The sequence below is a fragment of the Pezoporus wallicus genome, unplaced genomic scaffold (assembly GCF_028554395.1).
Source record: "Pezoporus wallicus isolate ANWC-B61680 ecotype Strahan unplaced genomic scaffold, APGP_CSIRO_Pwel_v1 contig_1739, whole genome shotgun sequence".
Classification (NCBI taxonomy): Eukaryota; Metazoa; Chordata; class Aves; order Psittaciformes; family Psittacidae; genus Pezoporus; species Pezoporus wallicus.
Window position 1 is genome coordinate 2147901 of NW_026637351.1, and position 20150 is coordinate 2168050.

Below are 20150 nucleotides of genomic sequence, written 5' to 3' on the forward strand. Positions count from 1 at the left end.
TAGTCAATTGAGAAGGCTTTTCTTCTTCTGAAGTTACTGTTCTGTATGTAAACAATCTGGGCGGTGTTGGCACATTTCCCTCTGGCACAGCTTCATTCTTTGTAGCACAAGGGACAACTGTGGCTAAGTAATTCTGTTATTTGAAGATAAAAAGCCATATTCTCAATGCCGTTTCCCAGAAGAGAGTGGCTTGCCTTTGTGTTTTTTCTCAGTTCTACAGCAGCTACTTCACAGAGTGCTCTGATACAATGGTGAAGTTTACCATGGTTATAAAAATTTGCTGAGCAATGCCATAGTGGATTGCAGACCTTCTTTTGGTTTTCCTTTACAGAGAATGTGTTATGATGCTATTAGAGCTCTCAGTTATGTTTCTTAAATCAGTCATCAGCCATAGAATCGCAGAATAGTTTAGGTTAGATGGCACCTTTAAAGATCATATAGTCCAATTCCCTTCTAATGAGCAGGGACATCTTCAACTAGATCAGGTTGCTCAGAGCCCCATCTAGCCTGACCTTGAATGCTTCCAGGGATGGGGCATCTACCACTTCCCTGGGCAACCTGTGCTAGTATTTCACCATCCTCATTGAAAAGAATTTCTTCTTTATAGCAAGTCTAAATCTGTCCTCTTTTACTTTAAAACCATTACCCCTTGTCCAATCATAACATGCCCCACTAAACATTTGTCCTCAAGACCTGGCTGCTATAAGGTCTTCCCAGAGCCTTCTCCAGTCTAAACAACCCAAACTCTTTCAGCCTGTTCTTACAGGTGTTCCACCCCTCTGATAATATTTGTGGCCCTCCTTTGTACGCACTCCAACAGGTCCATGTCTTTCCAATGCTGAGGGCTCCAGAGCTTCAGCTGGGCTTCAATCCCTGAGGAAATTCCATTAACCTCCTTACAGTTTAAATAATTTAATTTTTATGCAACCATTTTTGAACTTAACATAATTTTCTTTCTGGGCTGATAGCTATTTCATCTCTGTAAACTGAAGTTGGATGTAAAGCTTCCTGCTGCCTTGTGAGATGGTTTAAAAAGATGTGATTTTTCATCTGGCTGGCTTTATTTTCTTATGGACTGATTTGTGTCCAAGGTTTATAATTTTGTAATGTTGCATGATCCCCGTTTAAAGTATTTTTGCTGATTTCAGTGGTCAATGAGAGTGTACAACACCATGTTGGTATTTGAAACATTAATTTCTAGCATCCTTTTTAATAACCCACCCATGCACTTGTATTTTGTGCAACCTTTTCTGTCCTGAAAGTTTTTTGTTTGAACAGTTTGATTACCAGTAATGTCAGTGTGGAGTCCCATAGAAACTCTGCTCACTCCACGAATTGTTACTATGACCAGAAGACAAAGTAGTTCAGTCTAGAAAATTTGAGACTTCATGAGCTATTTCTGATAACTGGTGTAAATGGCACAACACATCATAGATGTCCTAATTTTTAACACTGACTTAACACTGAAGAGTCTGGCTATGATTCCTTAGAGCTTCTGGCATCTTGCAGTTACAAGGCTTAGGTTATGGTGATGACCGCTGTTCGACACTTCATGTTTCAGGAGGTTGAAGAATTCCATAAAGTTTTAATTCATTTGAAACCTTTTCGTATTACAAATACTACTTTGTACTATTCAACTTCTTCACATTTTTCAGTTGCTACCGTATAACTCAGTTGGGTGTGAGGGAGAGGGGGTAGAGGAAAGGTGCCTTTGTAGCCTCCTGCCTCCCAGCCAACTCATCTTTATTTTGGCGGTATAATTCATACGTGAAGCGTTGAATGCAGTCTATTTGGTTGACTGCACATGGCAACAGCTGATCAAACAGCCGCTGCATACTGTGCATCATGGTTACCTGGAGAGCTTGCATATAAACCTGCAAGCTGTATAGCTCTTTGTTTGAACATATTAAATACTGGAGCAACACACCTCTTTTGTTCCAATATGAGTTATTTTTCATAAGGTTAGTTTAGCCAGAGTCTGAATCAGTGAGTTATGCTAAATAGTGAGCACAAATGAGGAAAGAGTGTAAATTGCTGTATTTTACACCTTAGATACTTCTCTTTTCCTCACCTTTTTTCTTTTCCCTATGCATTTTATCAGAATGGTATAAATCTAACAGTAGCATTTTTTCTTTCCTTACACTAACCTTTTTATGAGCTGTCTGGCTCAGGCTTTTCCTGCCTGCATTTAGAGATGGAGGGAAGATAGGCACTTGAAAATCTTTTCATTTAGTTGTTCCCTTTTGGGCTTCTCTGGATGACACCTGTGTTCTCAGCCTTTGGTACCTCAGCCATGGAATGGTTCATCGAGAGATGAAGTGGGCTTTCAGCAAAGAGCTGGCTGAAATGAAAGGTGATTATACAGGATGCTGGAAAGTAGTAGCATTCATCTTCATTTTTCAGTTGCTCAAATAGATAAAATGTTCACAAATCCTTGTAAGCTTTACACGCTAATAGTGTCTAGCCTGTGTGTGCATGTGTGTGTACACTTACCTTGTTGTATATGTGTGCTATGATGAAGACAGGAATTTCCAGAGAGTCACTGGGACATGGCCTAATGGGTATTTGGAAGTGACACTGAGATAGGCTCAATATAAATCCCTAATTATTAGGTGTAACTGGGTGAAAATAGTTAGCTGAAGATCAAGGAAAACATGAAATAAAATGGATACACGTGGAATGAGGGCATGGTGCCTCTGCTGATGGCTTTGCTAGCTGCCATGAGAAGTGACTTTCTCTGGATGGATGCCTGTGAGTCACCAGATACTGAGAAATCTGGAAAATTACGTGTTATTCTTCAATGTCAAGATATGAGAATGATAATCTATTTATTTTTTTAAGTTCATGCCTGCTACTTGATCATGTATTTTGAGCATTTACTTTTCTCAGGGGTCTAAAAATAATAATAAAAAAAACTTTGCTTGAGAACAGGCAAAATTTAGCAAAGCAGATAAGCATTTCTCTTTTGAGGCAACTGTTGCATAATTTTGCAAGATTTTCCAGATGTAGCTTTTTTTCCCACACTGCTGTGTATGGAAGGCAAAACTCTTCTTCAGGTTGGTTTTTTATTTATTTTTGTATCTCTTCATAATAGCAATTCCTAAAAGGATACTTTTAGTAAACTATCTGTATAGTGCCTCAACCAGTTCATTGTGCTAAGTTTTGTTTATTCCAATAGTATGGTATGCTTGTTGTAGTGCTACCTTGTCTTTCAGTTCTCTTTATCTCCTTTGTTTCTTCCTTCTGTCATATTTAGAGGCAGCCTAGGTTGTAAATAGCAGAAAGGGATGATCTAAAGCAAAGGAGGAGCGGAGATTGAAAGTGTGGGGATAATACTGGAGTAGAGATTATAACTATAATAGTGCAATTAACTTTAACCTGTTAATATATCATAGAGCCATAACAAAGGACATGCAGAATGTGTTGTTGGGGGTTTTGTGGGGTTGGTTTGTTTGTTTTGGTTTGGTATGGTTTGTCAGGTTTTCTTTTTAAACCTGACTGGAGCCTAGAGACAGACTTCTGACTTTTCTTGTCAAAGTGTGAGATGGGCACTGAATGGGTGTACTGCTCTACGTGTAAAACATGACAAGTCCTTAAAAAGAGCAGAATAAAGAGTTAATGATTGATACTAGAAATACTCATCCTTTGAAATGCTGGAGTGCCCAGTTTTATCAATCTAAAGTTTCACTGGATGCTTCAAGTGTAAAAATGCAATGGAAACTAATGGGAAGCCATGGGCAAGGGCAGAACTGCTGTGGATTCAGCACTTGATCCTGGGTGCCAAAACACTGAAGGTGCTGGGTTTCCATGTGAATGCATGAAGCTGTCTTTATGCTGTGCTTGGCAGGGCTTGAGCTTAAGGTACCACTATTTTGGTGGTCTCACTTATAACTGGCTGTGGTTTATATCGTTGAACCAGGTGTGAAGCCTGGGACAAATGTAGACTTTGTTTGTAATGTTGGTTTTAAGAATTCTGCGTAATAAATGCTGCTCCCTGCACTGTGGATGAATCATCTAGGGGCACTGCCGGAGAGAAGAGTTCACACACAGAAAGCTGGGACTAGAGTTTATGCTCGAGTAAAGTCACTTTAACTCATGGAGACACACACAGTGACCTCAGTGACAAGGTTATAGAATCAGCACCACCACTCAGACAAGAAAATGTATTGCCTTGCCTTGGCTAGACAATGAAATACTAACAGAAATAAATCATATGTGCTCATGTAGTACCATATCCTAGGCAGAAATGTTTTGTCCTTTGTAGAAATACTTTAAGTAAATGTACATTTAAGCAGATACGCAGATGGGTATGTCTTCTTTTGATCCTGGGAACTTCTGAAACTAATTTTATTATTTTATGATTTTTTAAGTTCTCTAATGTTGGAGGTGAGTGATAGTTTGTGTTCATTGCTACACGGCGATACAGCTTAAGAAGAGGGAGTCTCTTCCCCCATGGTCAAAATACATCAAGAAAGAGTTGCTTTGGTAACCTTTCCCTGTACTGTTCAGCGCATGAAAGTGAGACATTGAGAATAACCAAGAGTGACAATTTAGAGACCTAGCTTTACCACGTTTTTAGGTTCTGAACTATATTTTTGTCTTTCTTCCATGAGATTGAGTCAGATATCTGAAGTACCTTTGCAACGGTGGCCCAAATTATTGAAGTTAAAAGATTACCTTCACCCTGAAAGCATATGACTGTAGGTGAAGGGCTAAGTTAATAAAAAATATTGTTGGTTTTTCACTATCTTGTTCCTATAGTCCTTTGTGTTTAAAAAGTATCGTCACCTAGACAATTCTTGGAGTAGTCTTGATGCTGTGTGCCTTGTTTTGCAGAGGACTAAGAAAACAATGAACCAGGAATACTAACTATTGTACATGTTCACTATTTTTGGTAGCAGTGTGCCAGCCTGATGTGAATGGAGTTTCAGGGAGTGTGCAATTAGCTATCTCTGTTGTAGTGCTCCCATTGTAACTCTGAGCATGTCCCTTCAATTTATAAATAAAAACATAAGTTTATAAATTTATTTTTCTCCAGAGCAAAATCCCTTAACCTTTCCATAATGTGAAGTTACGAAAAATGCCTGTACCACTTTAACTCACCCAGACCTGAGCAAATATTGATTTTGCTTTTTTGTTGTTGTTTTCTTTTTTATTTTGTTTACAATCCTCATCTATAATGCCTTACAGGCATTATTGTCTTAAGCCATTATTTCAATAAAAACGACTTAGCTGCCTAATGATGAGTGACAAAGGTAAAGGTGACCAGTGCCAGGTTCAGTCTCTCAGTGGCAGAGCAGTAATCAGATTATGTTCATTAGAGCAACACGAACAAAAGCAATGCTATTAAATTGCAGTTTCTAACACAGTAATGTAATAAAGAAACCATGGAAGACTTGAAGAAGAAAACCCACCCGTGCAAAATAGCAGCTTAGCTGCAACATAGTAACATGCCTTTTCTCGGGTTCTGTCCTCCATCCCTTCAGTATTGCAACAGTAAGCAAACAGTATTACGCTAATGGCATTGAACTAACTGGATGGTTTTGTGATATCTCTTAAAATGAGGTCAGAGAACACTGAGTATAAAGAAAAAGGGGTTTTATTTGAATTTGAAAGTAATTTGGCGTAAGCAACATCAATTAGGATTCTTTTATTAACTTAGCTATTTATTAGATGCTAGGAACTGATCCAGAGAATATTCCTGGCCAAAGGAGTGTTTTTTCTGCTTCCCTCACAGTTTACCTCAACAGCTAGGGGTATATTCCTCTTTATTTCTTCTTATTTCTTTGGGTCAAACAATGCTACTGTGTTGACCACTAACAAAGGGGTTTTCCTCAAAAGTTCTGTAGTGTTAAGACAGATGGGTTTTGTTTCACTAGGAACAGTGCAGCAGTTTGGCCAAGCTCATTTATTTGCTCTATGCATTTTGTATGTATTTCTAAGCATCAGTGGTGGTAGGTAACGGTTACTGTGTGAAGGCATCTAATAATGGGGGAAGTTGTTTCACATGTGATTCCCCAGCAACGCCAGCTTCTGTAACTTTTTGTAGTTTCAGGCCAATTTGCTGTTTTGTTGAGTTTGGTGGGGTTTTTTTCAACATTTCTGCTACTTCAGGCTTTGTGATTTTTGTGAGATTCATCACTTTCTTTAAGAAATTAAATTCCTGATTCGTCTGGTCAAAATGAGACTAAGATCAAGGAGAATCTTGCAATTTCTAAAATAACAGCTTCAAGACGTTAAGGCAAAGGTGGTCTGACTAAAGTTCTTGAGTGCTTGCATTAAGAAATACTTGTTTTAATTTACCTTAGTGACCCTGAACTTAACCGTTACTTGCTTGCATATAATGAATTAGGGTATGTTTCCTTTTTTGTGCTATCAGTCTTGTGAAACATTTTTGCATGCCACAATTTCTCCATTAACCCCAGGGCAGAGGACTGTGCTTGTTCTGCAGCCTAAAGCATATGCCATTTCCAAAGTTCATTTTGTGCCGGATCCTCATGTTGAGCCTTGTGCTATGTTTGTTTACTGTCCTGGACCCCACTGCTGTGGTCAGGCTCAGACTTCAGTGCTGCAGGCTGTTCTACTCACTGCTCAGGGTAGAGAAGCATCTGCTACCTGATGTCTCTGTAGACAGGATTTACATGTGGATGAACAGGTTGAGAGCAAGGAAAAAGTCCTGAAGAAGCTTGTCAGTTTTGGCTTTATTTACAAGGTATAGTACAGCAGCCACTTCTCACGCAGGCATTGCTGACTGCATGGAGGATGACTGGCAGTGCAGCTGCTGCTCTTGCAAATACACTGGGAAAACAAGGTGTTAGCTCCTGCTTGAACACATGATATCAAGAGGGATGCTGTCAGCAGTTAACCGAGCCAGTATAGAGCTTGTTCACACCTGAACATTCAAGTTGTGAAGGCACAACAAAAGTAAAAATCAGTTCTGTACCTCTTTTAAGGGTTGGATGTTTCTAATCTACATGTATAGCCAATGTCTGTATGCAGAGCCCCACTGGAGGGCATCTGTTGCAAACACTAGAACTCCCCTGGGAAGTACTTCGTAAACATCTCTTTAGTGTAAAAATAAATAAATAAACAGGAGGGGAAATAAATACCAGCAAATTTCATACATCTAAGGAAGTCCAGGTGTGAGACATGTAAGTTCTGCAGTAAGACCAGCAAGTTAGCGTGGTATGATGGAGGCCTTTCTGCTTGTTCAACATGAAATTTTAGTTGGGGAGAAAAAAATTTAAGGTTATAAAGTAAATAATTTTTTGACAGCCATCTTGGAAGATGTTAAATGAACGCCAGCAGCTTAAAGGCTCTTTCTTTGCTCCCTACATGTATTAGAATTTAGAATTTGTAGATGATTTTTATGATTTCATATATACGAGAATTTTTCTTTTGTTCTTAAAAGGGAGTTAATAATTATGGGGGAACATGATAAAGTAATGAATAATACAGAGAAATTACATCAGGAACTGTGGGAATTCCAGGTAATTGCCATCCAGAGAATGACAGAAATATCCTTGGAAAAAAACAAACAAAAAAAGCAAACCTAGGTGGAAGAAGACGCAAGTATTGTTTAGAGAAGTATCAGAGATATAACTTCCAATTGTGTCCTTCCTAGAGAAATCTTTGTGGAAATGCTAAGGTTAAAAGGGTATCTCAGTAAATTTGTTGATTCCAGGCAGAATCAGACTGATGTTAAAAAAAACCTCTCAATCAGATTTTAAAAAATCTATTTTAAAATGTTTTTTTTAGGTAGTCAGATGTGTTTGGTTGGGAGGCTTCACTGAAGCAGGGAGTCAGATGAGAAACGTGACTCATCACATTTGTCAGTCCAAATGCGAATTTGAATTCTGCCCTAGCACAGAAATTTAAATTTTTTCTCTTTAAAAAATTATTAAAAAAATATGAATTATTTGTTCTCTTACTCCAAGAAAGCTGTTAATGGTAGGAAGTGATGTTGTAATGAAGCTGTTTAGTCAAATGATACAATTAAGGATGTTTAGCAGGTACAGAGTTACCAAACAAGAAAGAAGTTGGAACTGAAGGTGAACTCATTATTACGTATAGGTAAGATCTGTGTGAATGCAGAATGCTGCATGATGAAAAACTGATTTTCATGGCTTGAACTTGCATTATAAAATTCTGGGGGAGGCAATCTCTCACCAGCATCTCTGAGTGGCTGCGGCTGGGTACTGGGTTGCCATGGTAACAGATGAAGTCTTGCCTGGTTGAACATCCTCTAAGCACAATGGTATTTTCAGCCTAGGGCTTTAAATAAGACTTATCATCTTTGCTTCTTTGTTTGCATGAATTATCTGCACATATATATGTATGTGCCTCTCTGTTGCCCCTTGAAGAAGTCTTCCAGTGGAAACTGGACCCAATTACTGCAAAGTGGTGGCAAAAGTGATTGAGCCCCTATATTTCTGTTTAAAAGGTCTTGGGAAGGAAGTGAAAGTGCCACTTGGTGACAAAACATTATACACGAAATAGGCATCAGTCATGTTTTTTGAATGAACTTTATATTTGAATGTGACTGCTCACTTGTGAGGAATGGGACAATGTTGAAGATAAACCTTTTGGTAGGTGATGCGAAAGAGAGTGAGAGGTAAGCCCGTGGCAGTGCTGAAATGTGAAACTTGTGAAGGGTTAAACCTCTGAAGAGGAGATCTTACATCATGTATGAAAGATTTTTTCAGGCTTTGCTTCTCAGGCTTCGTGCATGCTCTGTGTATGACAATTGTAGTATTAAGTAGAGAGGGGACAGTCTGACCTTTGCCAAAAAAAGAGGTTGTGATTTGTAGGAGTTTCTTGCAGCAGTGTTTCATTTCTGAAAAGCAAACCTCAACCTAGAGCCCCAATATTCATGTGCTAGTATTCATTTCCATTTTAATATGTTTTTGTTACTGTTCCTGATGCCTTATATGTCCTTTTACCACTCGGCTTGAACTTTTCCTCCACAGCATCCAGTCATCTGGCTGTGTTTATCCAATAGCCCATCTGGGGTCTTGAGTCCAGCTCCAGGGAACAGGTACAGGGTGATGTGACAGTACTGTGATTCCAAGTGTGCGAGATACCAAAACTAGCAACATTCCCACCTGTCAATATTGCACTGTAATGTGGTATCTGTGACCACAGTCTTGCCTTATCCTGTACTGTGCATGCTTTGAGACATAATCTGGTCCTTCGCTGTGTCATTTGACCCTATTGGGCCTCTGCCTTCCCTTAATCCACCTTTTTCTCCAGTTACATGTTTGTGATGAAGGAGAGGAGGAGCTAGAGATCGTCTGTATTCCCCATCTTTGTCAGCAATTATCTGTGTAAGTTCTCCAGAAAACTGTGTACAAGAACAGAGCTATCATGTAGGTGAAAGAAGGAGGTGGACCACCAGCCCTTGAAAAGAAGTGGTCAGGTGGCGCTTAGGTTGGGAACCCTCTAGACTGCAACTATGGAATCATGCTCCAGGGACACATCCCTCTGCCTACAGGGATCTGACCTGCTAGAGAATTGGCATAAGGCAACACTTGGTTGGATATTTATGTATTTGCATCAGGAAAGAGTAAACTATTATCCATCTCTAATGGGTGCATCTGCAAATCTTTGGGTGGGGATGGAGGGTGGGGGAAGGTGACACATGCCCCAAAATAAACAGCAGGGAGTAAATAGTGGGTTGATGCAGTAACGTGCATGAAAGATACGTCAGGAAACAAGGAGATGGTATCTGGGCTGACCACTGAGCATCAGCTGTTTTTCAGCTGAGTCTAGAGTTATCCTTTCACAAGCTTCTCTGTTTATTCAGATCCTGGGAATAAACTGCCTTTGTTCCCAGATGTAGTGAAATGTTTATTCATTAGGTTTTAATAAAGAAAGTCAAATTTCATATTCCTTAATCAGTGTTGGTAACTGAATAATAGTAATTGATTAGTCAATATCTGTTAGCATGATAAGCCAATGGAAACCTGAGGTGACAACAGCTTTCAGATTATGTACTCCTTCTGTAATTTGTTAATAACTACTATTGATCCTCTCCCAACTGATGAAATATTTGTCTTTTAAAAAAGAGAAGCTTCTTTCTTTTTTTCTTTTAATTTTCCTTTAAGTGGTAAGCTGTTTTGTTGTCTATTTTTCTTTCAGGAGACAATCTCTTTTTGCAGGTTGTTTGCAGGGATGGTCTGTGTTTGTGTAACATGACTGCTGTATCTTTTTCTTCCTTGATACCTTCAAATATTTGTGAGTGTAGTCAAGGCCATTGATCCAGCCAGATGTTTCTGCAATGCAATTTCCTTAATCAGGAAGTATGGAAGGACCTCTATCAGTGTCATTACTGGTTTTCTCACTAACACTTATGAAAACCCAGGATAAATAAACCCATGAAGCTAGAAATAAAATCAGGACAGTTGACCTTTTAATGGAAACATCTACTAGACCTGGTTCTTCTATTCCCAAGTCACTAGTTGCTACAGAACATCCTGGTCATCACCTTTTGTAGCTCTCATTAATACTCTTTCTCTATCTAGGGCTGCTATTTGTTTTTCATTATCATTTCATTCAGTCCTGCCATGCTAGCTTTGGCCATCTGCTTTTCTTGCCAGCACTTTTGCTATTTCTTCCATGGCTGCCTTAGGCTTGGAACAATCTGCTTGGACAGCTCTTCCTCAAAAACTGCATGTACTAGGACACAGAATGGAAGCTGATCGCCTTCTGATGGTGACTAGGCAAAGAGCCAGAAAGGATAGCTAAGTTATGATATGTGAGTGTGGCTTCTAGCCTGGCTTGTCCTGAACTGTATTCAACACACCCCATCATTCCAAGAGGATGATGCAGCTCCCTAGAGTATAACTCTTGACGTCCCACCAGAAAATCACTCACATGGACAAAGTAAGAATCCCCGTTTATACAAACCTCAGTTTGGGTTTTGAAGTAAAAGGCAGAGATGATCATAAGAAATTGAGAGGTTGCATACTGTGTTCCCTCCATGCTGTGCACCTTTTCTAGTTCCCTTCATTCCAGTAGTGTCTTGACACACTTGCTGCAGTACCTGAGCTAATATTTTCCTCTGCAATTGTGGGGGTCTATGACATCAGAACTAAAATGAGATGTTCCCTCCTACATTCCCATTGTTCCTTCTCTTGGTGTCTCAGCTTCAAGAGTTGCAAGATGGAGATAAATCTGTATGAAGAAAATGGCCAAGGAATGAAATTTTTGAGGCAGACTTACCCATACATAAGTGCCTGTTATGTGTCTTCTGAATCAGACCATGTGCTCTTCTGGAGAAGAAACCTGTGAACTGACTGTGTGGGAACTTTGCTAATGTGCATCAAAATATTCAGAGCTGGAAAGCAAACACATACAGCAAGCTTCAGGAAAACATTTGACATTTAGGACAGTCCTAATAAAACTCCACTTCCTTTTCTTGTTTGAGTTATAAAAGATGATGTGCTGATGTTAGAAAACAGAAATTTAGGAAAGAAAAAAAGGAGCCAAATTTTCACCTGGCTGGAGGACTATCACAAGTGCTGGCGTATGCATCAGAAAAGCTGAGTATGTGGTGTAAAAGGTGCTCAGCACATGTAAAACTTGACCACAATTTTTTTAAATATATGACTTCAGTTCCATTTCCTGATTATTGCTTTGGTTTGGTTTTGTTTGGGGTGTTGGTTTTCTTTGTTTGATTGGGTTTTTTTGTTGTTTTGGTTTTTTGGTGGGTTGGTTTTTGTCTGGGGTTTTTGGTTTTTTTTTTTTGGTTATACCATCTTCATCTCACCCCCTGGCAAAGTGCTTGAATGAAATATTCAGGATTTGGATGGGCAGTTGTGTGAGTTTACATGTAAAGTCACAAAAGCCATGGGGTGCATGTACAGAAGTATCATCTAATTGTTTTTCTTTTATCTTTTAGGTCTCTCAGCAGCCAAACTGCTGACTGAGTCAGGCTTGAATGTGGTGTTGCTGGAAGCCAATGACAGGGTTGGTGGAAGAACTTTCACTGTAAGGGTAACTATCTCCAAACCCATTTATATTACATATGCATACATAAAGGATATATCATATGTACATATAGTATACACATGTATGATGTAGGTATATATATGTATACTATAGTATAGTATATGAGTAGTGTACATAAATGTATTTGTCTTTACAGCTAGAGCACCTACTTGAGGGAAAATTTCTAGAGCACTAGGAGGTGGGAAATTTACTGATGTTGTACCAGCAAGAGTAGGGAAAGACTGGCATGATGGTGGGGACAGAATACTTCCATGTGATCTGCAGGCTCTGGCATCATCAGTTCTTTCCTCTGGGAAAGAGAACATTATTAGCTAAGTTTCAAAATAATTTGCCAGAGAGCAGCACTGGAGAAATCTCTATGAGAGAAACACCCCTAAGGCCAACCACGCCGTGAAGAGCCTTCAGCAAAACTGTAACAAGCAATGCAAGGCATCATGTAGGCTAAAGGAATGGCAAGGGTGGCTGGGAACTAGTACCAGCATGACTTCCTTCACTTCTTTACTTTCTGCCCTAACGTTACCTGGGATACCCCCTTCCTCTCTGCTCGTTAGAATATCTTACCTGTGCTACTTCCTAGTACGGTCTGTTTTGAACTAGTTGTTGCTGTGATGCCTGAGTAGGAACTGCGCAGATTTCTCTGATCCTCTTCTTCTCTCTCTGCCTGTCAGACTCTTTCCTATCATTTTTGTTAAGGCTGTAATGTAATACCAGGCTAACTGAGATGGTTATGATCCTTACCCAAGATTCTCAGTTATTGCCAAATCAGAACTCTACCAAAGGATTAAAGTTTTCCATGGGGAGAGGAATCTTGCTAAAATGCTCTGGTAGTGTTTAATTTAAAGAATTATTTTTTACTGCTTTTTTAGCTTGTGTGCTGTTTACAAAGGGCTTATATATTTTTTTTTCTAATCCTTCCCCCACATTTTTTTTCACCTCTTGTGTGTTGTCTGTGATAAACTAGAATAAGCAAGTTAAATATGTGGACCTTGGAGGAGCTTATGTGGGACCAACACAAAATCGTCTCCTGCGGTTATCTAAAGAATTAGGAATAGAGACGTATAAAGTGAACGAAGTGGAGCACCTGATACATCATGTCAAGGTAAGATGCTCTCAAGCATGCTGCTGAAAACAGGCAACTTGTAGCGATCTCCTTTCTCATTGCTTTTCATCCATGCTACAGTGGAGCATACATATTTAAGTATGCATTGAAAAAATTCTGTACAATGAGGGTGGTAAAATACTCATACAGGTTGCCCAGAGAGGTGGTAGATGCACCATCCCTCGAGACATTCAAAGCCAGGCTGGATGTGGTTCTGGGCTGCCTGATCTAGGTGAAGATGTCTCTGCTTATTGCAAGGGGTTGGACTAGATGACCTCTGAAGATCCCTTCCAACCCAAGCTATTCTATGACTCTATGACTCTATGCTGGTAATGAAGAACTCATACAGATTACTATATGCATGCACATCTATGCATGTACCCTGTAGATACATCCTGTTTGCTGAAGCCTTGGTTCGGGTCTGAGCTCTTATATAAAAGCTTTCAAAAATATTAACTGTTTATGAACGGTACAACTGAGACTCTTCTGTACAGGTCAGCTCTCAAATATACTGCCTGAAGTTTCTGAAAGTCTGTTTCAGAAGTCCCAAAAGTGTCTTTAATCAAGCTGAAAGTTTTGCAGGATGGGCTTCCTAAACCAGTGACAAGTACTATTCTTACTGAAAGAAGCATGAGAGTTTAAGTCTGCTTTTGCTGATGGGGAACATCATGCAGAGTAGGAAAAGGTATTGTGATAGTAATTGCAAAAGACTACCGGAAGCAAGCAGTCTTGTGGGGACAGAGCGAAACAATCTGTTTATGATCTGAAACAGGACAGCTATGGTGGAGCTGTTAAAAAGCCCACTAATTCTCAGCATTAGTACTGTACTTTCTCCAAAAGAGCATCCCTTCTCCTTTTCTGATAGAGAGCAGTGTTGCATTCCCTCAGGAGGGAAACTTTCTAAGTTAGTCCTGAGGAAATTAATATTGAGTTTCCTTCTACTCAGCTCTCGTGAGACCTCACTTGGAGTACTGCGTGCAGTTCTGGTGTCCTCAACATAAAAAGGACATGGAACTGTTGGAACAAATCCATAGGAGGGCCTCGAGGACGATCAGGGGACTGGAGCACCTCCTGTATGAAGATAGGCTGAGAAAGTTGGGGTTGTTCAGCCTGGAGAAGAGAAGGCTGCGTGGAGACCTCCTAGCAGCTTTCCAATAACTGAAAGGGGCCTATAGGGATGCTGGGGAGGGACTCTTCATTAGGGACTGTAGTGATAGGACAAGGGGTAACGGGTTAAAACTTAAGCAGGGGAAGTTTAGATTGGAGATAAGGAAGAAGTTCTTTACTGTAAGAGTGGTGAGGCACTGGAATGGGTTTCCCAGGGAAGCTGTGAATGCTCCATCCCTGGCAGTTTTCAAGGCCAGGTTGGACAGAGCCTTGGGTGATATGGTTTAGTGTGAGGTGTCCCTGCCCATGGCAGGGGGGTTGTAAGTAGATGATCTCAAGGTCCTTTCCAACCCTAACTATTCTATGATTATATGCTTGTGAAAAGCCATTGTGCAATGACTGGCAAAATATTTGCCAGATGGTAGTTGTTGTTTGATCAAAGGTTAAAGAAAACGTAGACAGATTTAAAAATAGCAATAGAGAAAAGATTGCTCTGTCATATGTTTTCCAATATTTTTTCCACTCAAGTGTTATGAAAAAGATGTTCTCAAAGTGGTTTGCTGTGCTGACTGTACACAACTACTTCTGCTGTGGTAGAACTGGTGGTACATCCATGCTGTTCTGTTTTGTATACCTTTGATACCACCCTCAAAGCCAGATATTTTGCTTGTTCACACTATTTAGCCTTCAGAGTCTTCTCAGTAGCAATAGGAGGTCATGCCATGAGGGAAAACCTCAATGGTAGAAGACAGTTGACATGGCCAGTCAGTGTGACCAGCTTTCAGTACAACCTTACTATCCTAGCATGGGGGCAATCCAAAATGCTATCAGAAGTCACTGAAGCCAAAGGTGAAGCTGACGTGTGGGCCTGCCTTATTTTCAGCAGCCAGTCAAGCATGCTGCTTGTTTGGTAAGCCAGACCTCACTTTCTTTTAGGATCTCTAAGAGCCAGCTTATGGGGAAATACTGGTATTACTATGCTGGTTGAAATAGTCTTTTGTTTTGCTGTAGGCATTTACAGTGAGGAAAATGGAGAATGCCACAGGAGTTTGGGTTCTTGCCAAGGGCAATCTGTCTCTCCCTTGACCACAGGTGTCTTATTGAATGAGTTGCCAGAGGTGGGGAGTCGAGGCTCTCAGCTTTCCTCTCTACCCAGCACTGATAGGACTTGCTGGCATTCAGGGTCATATCCCAGGCTGGGAGAGGGGCATGTCTGTATGCTGGGTGTATAAACGGCCTTGAACTGGGACACTAAGGCATTAGGGAATAAGTCCAGGGAATGCAGTAATGTGACTTGTATCCAGAAATCCAGAGGTAGGTGAAACCACTCTGCTCCTGGAGGCATTCTGGCCATCCAAGCCTGAAGATACTGGGTGCTTGCTACTTCGGTTAATGTCTGCATCTGTGAAAGAGATCCCGGGGTAGCTGTGAGGAAGGTTGGGGGCTTGGACTTGCTACAACACTCATAGGCCTGTGGTAAGACCTATTGAGAAATGCTCATAGATATGCCAGAGGAATGGAGCATCTGTAGCAATTTGATACAGGCAAATGGATTGGTCTGAGTGCTGGCAGGCATGTGTGAGATTGGCACTACACGTTACATGGAAAAAGTTGCCCTTGGAGGCTCCTACTCCACCCTGGTCTTGGAGAAGTGTCTACCTCATAGTTAGATCATGTTCCCTGGGGCCATTCCCAATCAAGTGTGGAAAGTCTCCAAGGAGAGAGATGCTGGCTGAGGTGCTCCCAAGGCATGCAAAGAGCCTGCAGGTTGGATTCAGGCAGAGCTTGTAGCCTCAGGCTCCCAGTGTGGCAAACTGCCTGTAGGAGAGCTCCTGAAGAGAGGAGGGAGAGGCGTAAGTGACAGCAGGACTCCCTGGTAACCAAGCAGGCAGTAAAGAAGGGTTATATTCCAGTCAGTAGAATCTCCTTTGACTTTCCTAATTGCATTAATTTTAAAACTTTTACTTCCTTTTTTTTTTTTTTTCTTATCTGTTTCTGCAACTGTGGAAAATAATCAATATAGTCGAAGTTAAAATACAGTATTGGACCATGAGCACTGTGTAGCAGACATATGAATAGTTGTGTGGCCAGTTTAGCATAATAATCTTTTGCCTTTTGTATTTCACATATCTGTAATACATTCCTTACAGGTCTCTCAGCCATGGGGCTTGTCTGTGTTTTACCTGCAAATTGACAATGCTCTTTTGTGCTCCCTGAAATCTAAGTGGTACTCTCAAGTCATAGCTTGCAAACCAGACTAAAATAGGCAAAGGTTTGTTGCCACTGTGTGAGTTTGAATTCACATGCTAACCCAAGCTTTGTGACTATGGCCAAATATAATTAAATTCTGGACCACAAAATTCTCTGAACTCAGAGGCAGTGAAATCTGAAGGTTTTAATTCTTCTCTTGCTATATAAGCAGGCATCACAGTGCATCTTGTAAAATTGGCTGCTGTTTTTACATATACCCAAAGGCAAAATCAAGCCTTTCATAGTTAATTAAATTCATTTTAGAGGCTTTTTAATACAAGTAATATATGCAGCTTCTTTATACTACAAAATGAAAAGAATGCATTTTGCTGATCTCTGGGTGGGTCTCTGCTAATTAGGCTTTACCCACTTGATTGGGTTGTGTGTTTTTTTTTCCCCCCTTTAATCTTTTTTAATGTCAGGTTCTATTTTGAGATTATTTTTGGTCTCACTTATATTGTGTGTGATATCTTCACAGAAACTCAAAATTATATTTCTTACCCTACACTTTTTTTTTTCCTCCACTTATTAAGCAGCCTTTTTCATGGTCTTTGAAAGGAGATCAGTATGTTCTTTTCATTTGTATAAATACTGGTTCATCAGCCTCTAGTGAGAGAATTAGTATAGCTCTGCAAGTAGTATTTGGGTAAATTGCTGTCTGAACGCCATTGCTTTTCAGTAACATAACTGAAGTTAGGTTCATCATCCAGATTTAAGAAGCAAAAGCAGAACTATCTGAAAAGTCATCATCTTATACCAGTGTTTCCATTGGACTGGTAGGTAGAAGTAAAACACTGCTTAAAATAAGGTAACTTTTCCTTAGCTGCCCAAGAGAGGATTCAGGACCCTACCTTAGATAGGTAGATTTCAAATTTTGACTGGTGATGTTTGCTTTCCTCACCAAAACAACAGCTTTTGGTTCAGAAAAACAAGCCACAGTATAGTCTAGGTAATTTAGTCTAAATATAGTCTAGGTAATTTTTACCTATGCCACACAATAGGCCCTGGAAAGAAGTTTTGAAATATGAAAGCAGGTAGATTGTTTTGAGGCTTTAATTATCAACTTTTCTTTCTTTTTTTTTTTTTTTTGTTAATTAAAATTGCAATTCACTTTTGTGCATCCCAATAGCCATGGAAAGTTCCTGCCTTTTAAAACACAAACTTGCCGATGTTAGCCAATGTTATAAAATGTAACACAGATTCCTTTGCTAAGTAAGATAACTGTAGAACTGGTTTACTCTGCAACCCTAAATCTATGTAAACAAACATTTCTTTGTGTGACTGGTTTGCCAAATTCACCTTTTTAGAGCTTGATTCCTTCATATGCATGGAGGGTGATCCACTCTTTGTCCTGCTGTGGTGCAGGGCAAAGAGCTAAACATCCTCTTATCCCATTTTCGATGATGGAGAGCTTGCATGAAAACCCAGAACCATAGACTGCAACAAGAGTCCTCCCTGGCTACATTCAACCAACAAAGCTTGTTTCTCAAAATATAGTAATAAATCTATTGTAGATCCCCCCCACTGCCATCAATCCTCCTTGTAATTTTTCTACAGATGTTTTTCCCACTAGAACTTTCTACGGGGTGATGCCATGATCCATCTTGGAATTTCACCAGATTTCTGGAATTTCTAGCATCATTGCTAGAAAGTGGTAACAACACTTACTCCTTTTAATCTGTGTGTTGTCCTAGTGCAGACTGCAGACAGTGCTAACAGCTGGCTTAGGTAGCCAGCTATGCTCATAATGTTGCATCTGAAACATTCCTCATGTGGTTATAACTGAGATAAGTCCTGCTAGTTTCCTTAGCTCCAAAAGGCACACTTGGCACATCCAGGGGGGTCTTCCAAGTTTAAATGCTGGTTGAAACATGAAGCATTCCCTCCCGAGTCACTAGACAAGCTCTTCATAGTAACTTGCCAGTACCTCATTACCTCAATTAAGTTCCCCTTAGGAGGATGAAGTTCCCTCACACTCATTCATCTCCCAGCAGCACTGGCTGGAGATATCTGAATGCCTGTCATGGCCCCTTCAATTTTAGCACCACTTTCATGCAATTGGCATCTCTGGGAAGAATGTTAATGTGAACCCTGCCTGCAACACATCACTGAAGGTGAATGTTTAGTCTTACACGTGCAGTACTTTTAACTAGGTCCACAAATCTGCACTAATTTTGCCAGGTTACCTACTGATCTACAACAGATCTGCAGAAAAAAATTTTACAGCCCTCTTGGGTGTCATTCATTTTCAGCACTACTATGCTTATTAAAATGCAGTTTGCTGTGGTCTTTCTTGTTCATGAATTAAAAATGTGATGGTCGTGTTGTATTGGGATTTAATTAGCAGCTGGACAAGTGACTGCTGTATCTAAAATTATAAAATTTAGTTGTATTTCTTCAGTGATATCAGTGATACATGCACTGAAGCTAAGCAATATGATTTATTTAAGCTTTTGACCTGCTTCTCTGCAAATCTAAGGGCAGTTATGTCCTGGCATAGTCTGTAGTATAGAGTGTAACAGCTTAAATGGATTTTTGAATGAGTAGATAAAAATGCCTTCATTTTTCTTTGCATATCTTAATTAGAGTGCAGTCAGAGAATGAAAAGTCTGTGAGACTCTTGGTTGCCATCAATTTAAGCAAGGCAAAATGGCATGATATATTTTGTTTTTTTCTCCTTTTTGCTGATAATTTGTAAGCTAGAACTTGGGGAGCTGAAAAGAAGACATCTGAATCTTTAAGAAGCTGGGCATTTGGTGTCTTTAAAAGGAGGCTAAGTAAATTAAAAGATGCTTAAATTGCTACTGGGCCTTGGTAGATTCACAAGACATTGTTGGACTGCACACTCATTTTGACTCTTTCTAGATATGAGGATGCAGGCATTCCTGTCACAAGGTGCTGTATCATTTATCACACTCACTGGTAGCCTCAAAAGTGAGTCTGAGGATTGAATAGTCTGAGGTTGGTGAAAGCATCTTCCAGATTCTCACAAGGGGTCTCCTCCATGCTTTAAATGAAGAGCAGTTATTTGTAGGAGTATAGGAAAGGCTTGTTTCAGTGTTATTGGACGTGCCCTGTAAATAAAGGGCCATTTTCCTTTTTCTGTGCCAGCCACCTAGCAGTAATTACAAGAAGGAGACTCATAATTAGGACTTTTAAAGTAAAAGATTGATAGTATTTGTATTACAGCAGCTTAAAAGAATCAAGATTATGTACAGTAAATCTGGGAAGTGATTTCTGTCAAAGGGGGCTGTAAAACAAGGTCTTGTTGATCAAGAAGATTGACTGGTAAACTGGCAGCTGTGACCTAATGGTAGCATGAAAATGAAAGCAGTAAGAAAAATGAACTGGAAAGAAAGTGTGTTTCTTAATTAAATTTGAATAGAAAGAGGCTTCCTTGGTCTTAACTGTTCCAGACCCCAGGGTCTGTTCCCTAGGAGATAAGGAAGAGGACCAGTGCTTCCACCTAGCTTGTTTAATTCAGGCTGCTGGGAGAAAAGCTTCAATTGCATCTGATTGTAAGAACCAATTATTGTTTCCCTTGAGAAGCTAATTGAGGTCTATAGAAAAAGAGAATTAGAGAAATCGGTATTTCATACAGGAGCAGCTGGTTGAGCATACTGGGTTTCATGCATCTCTAACATTTTATGTAAGGTTTGATTTTTTTTTTAGGTAAGAAATT

General features: G+C 39.9%; 1 protein-coding gene across 1 annotated transcript in view; it reads left to right on the plus strand.

The window, feature by feature from the left end:
* MAOB (monoamine oxidase B) overlaps nucleotides 1–20150 on the plus strand; it is a 52387-nt gene that overhangs the window by 6148 nt on the left and 26089 nt on the right. Inside the window, exons 2-3 of the mRNA XM_057405072.1 lie at nucleotides 11903–11997; nucleotides 12974–13111. Of these exons, the coding sequence (XP_057261055.1) occupies nucleotides 11903–11997; nucleotides 12974–13111 (233 nt within the window). The remainder of the gene's footprint in view (nucleotides 1–11902; nucleotides 11998–12973; nucleotides 13112–20150) is intronic.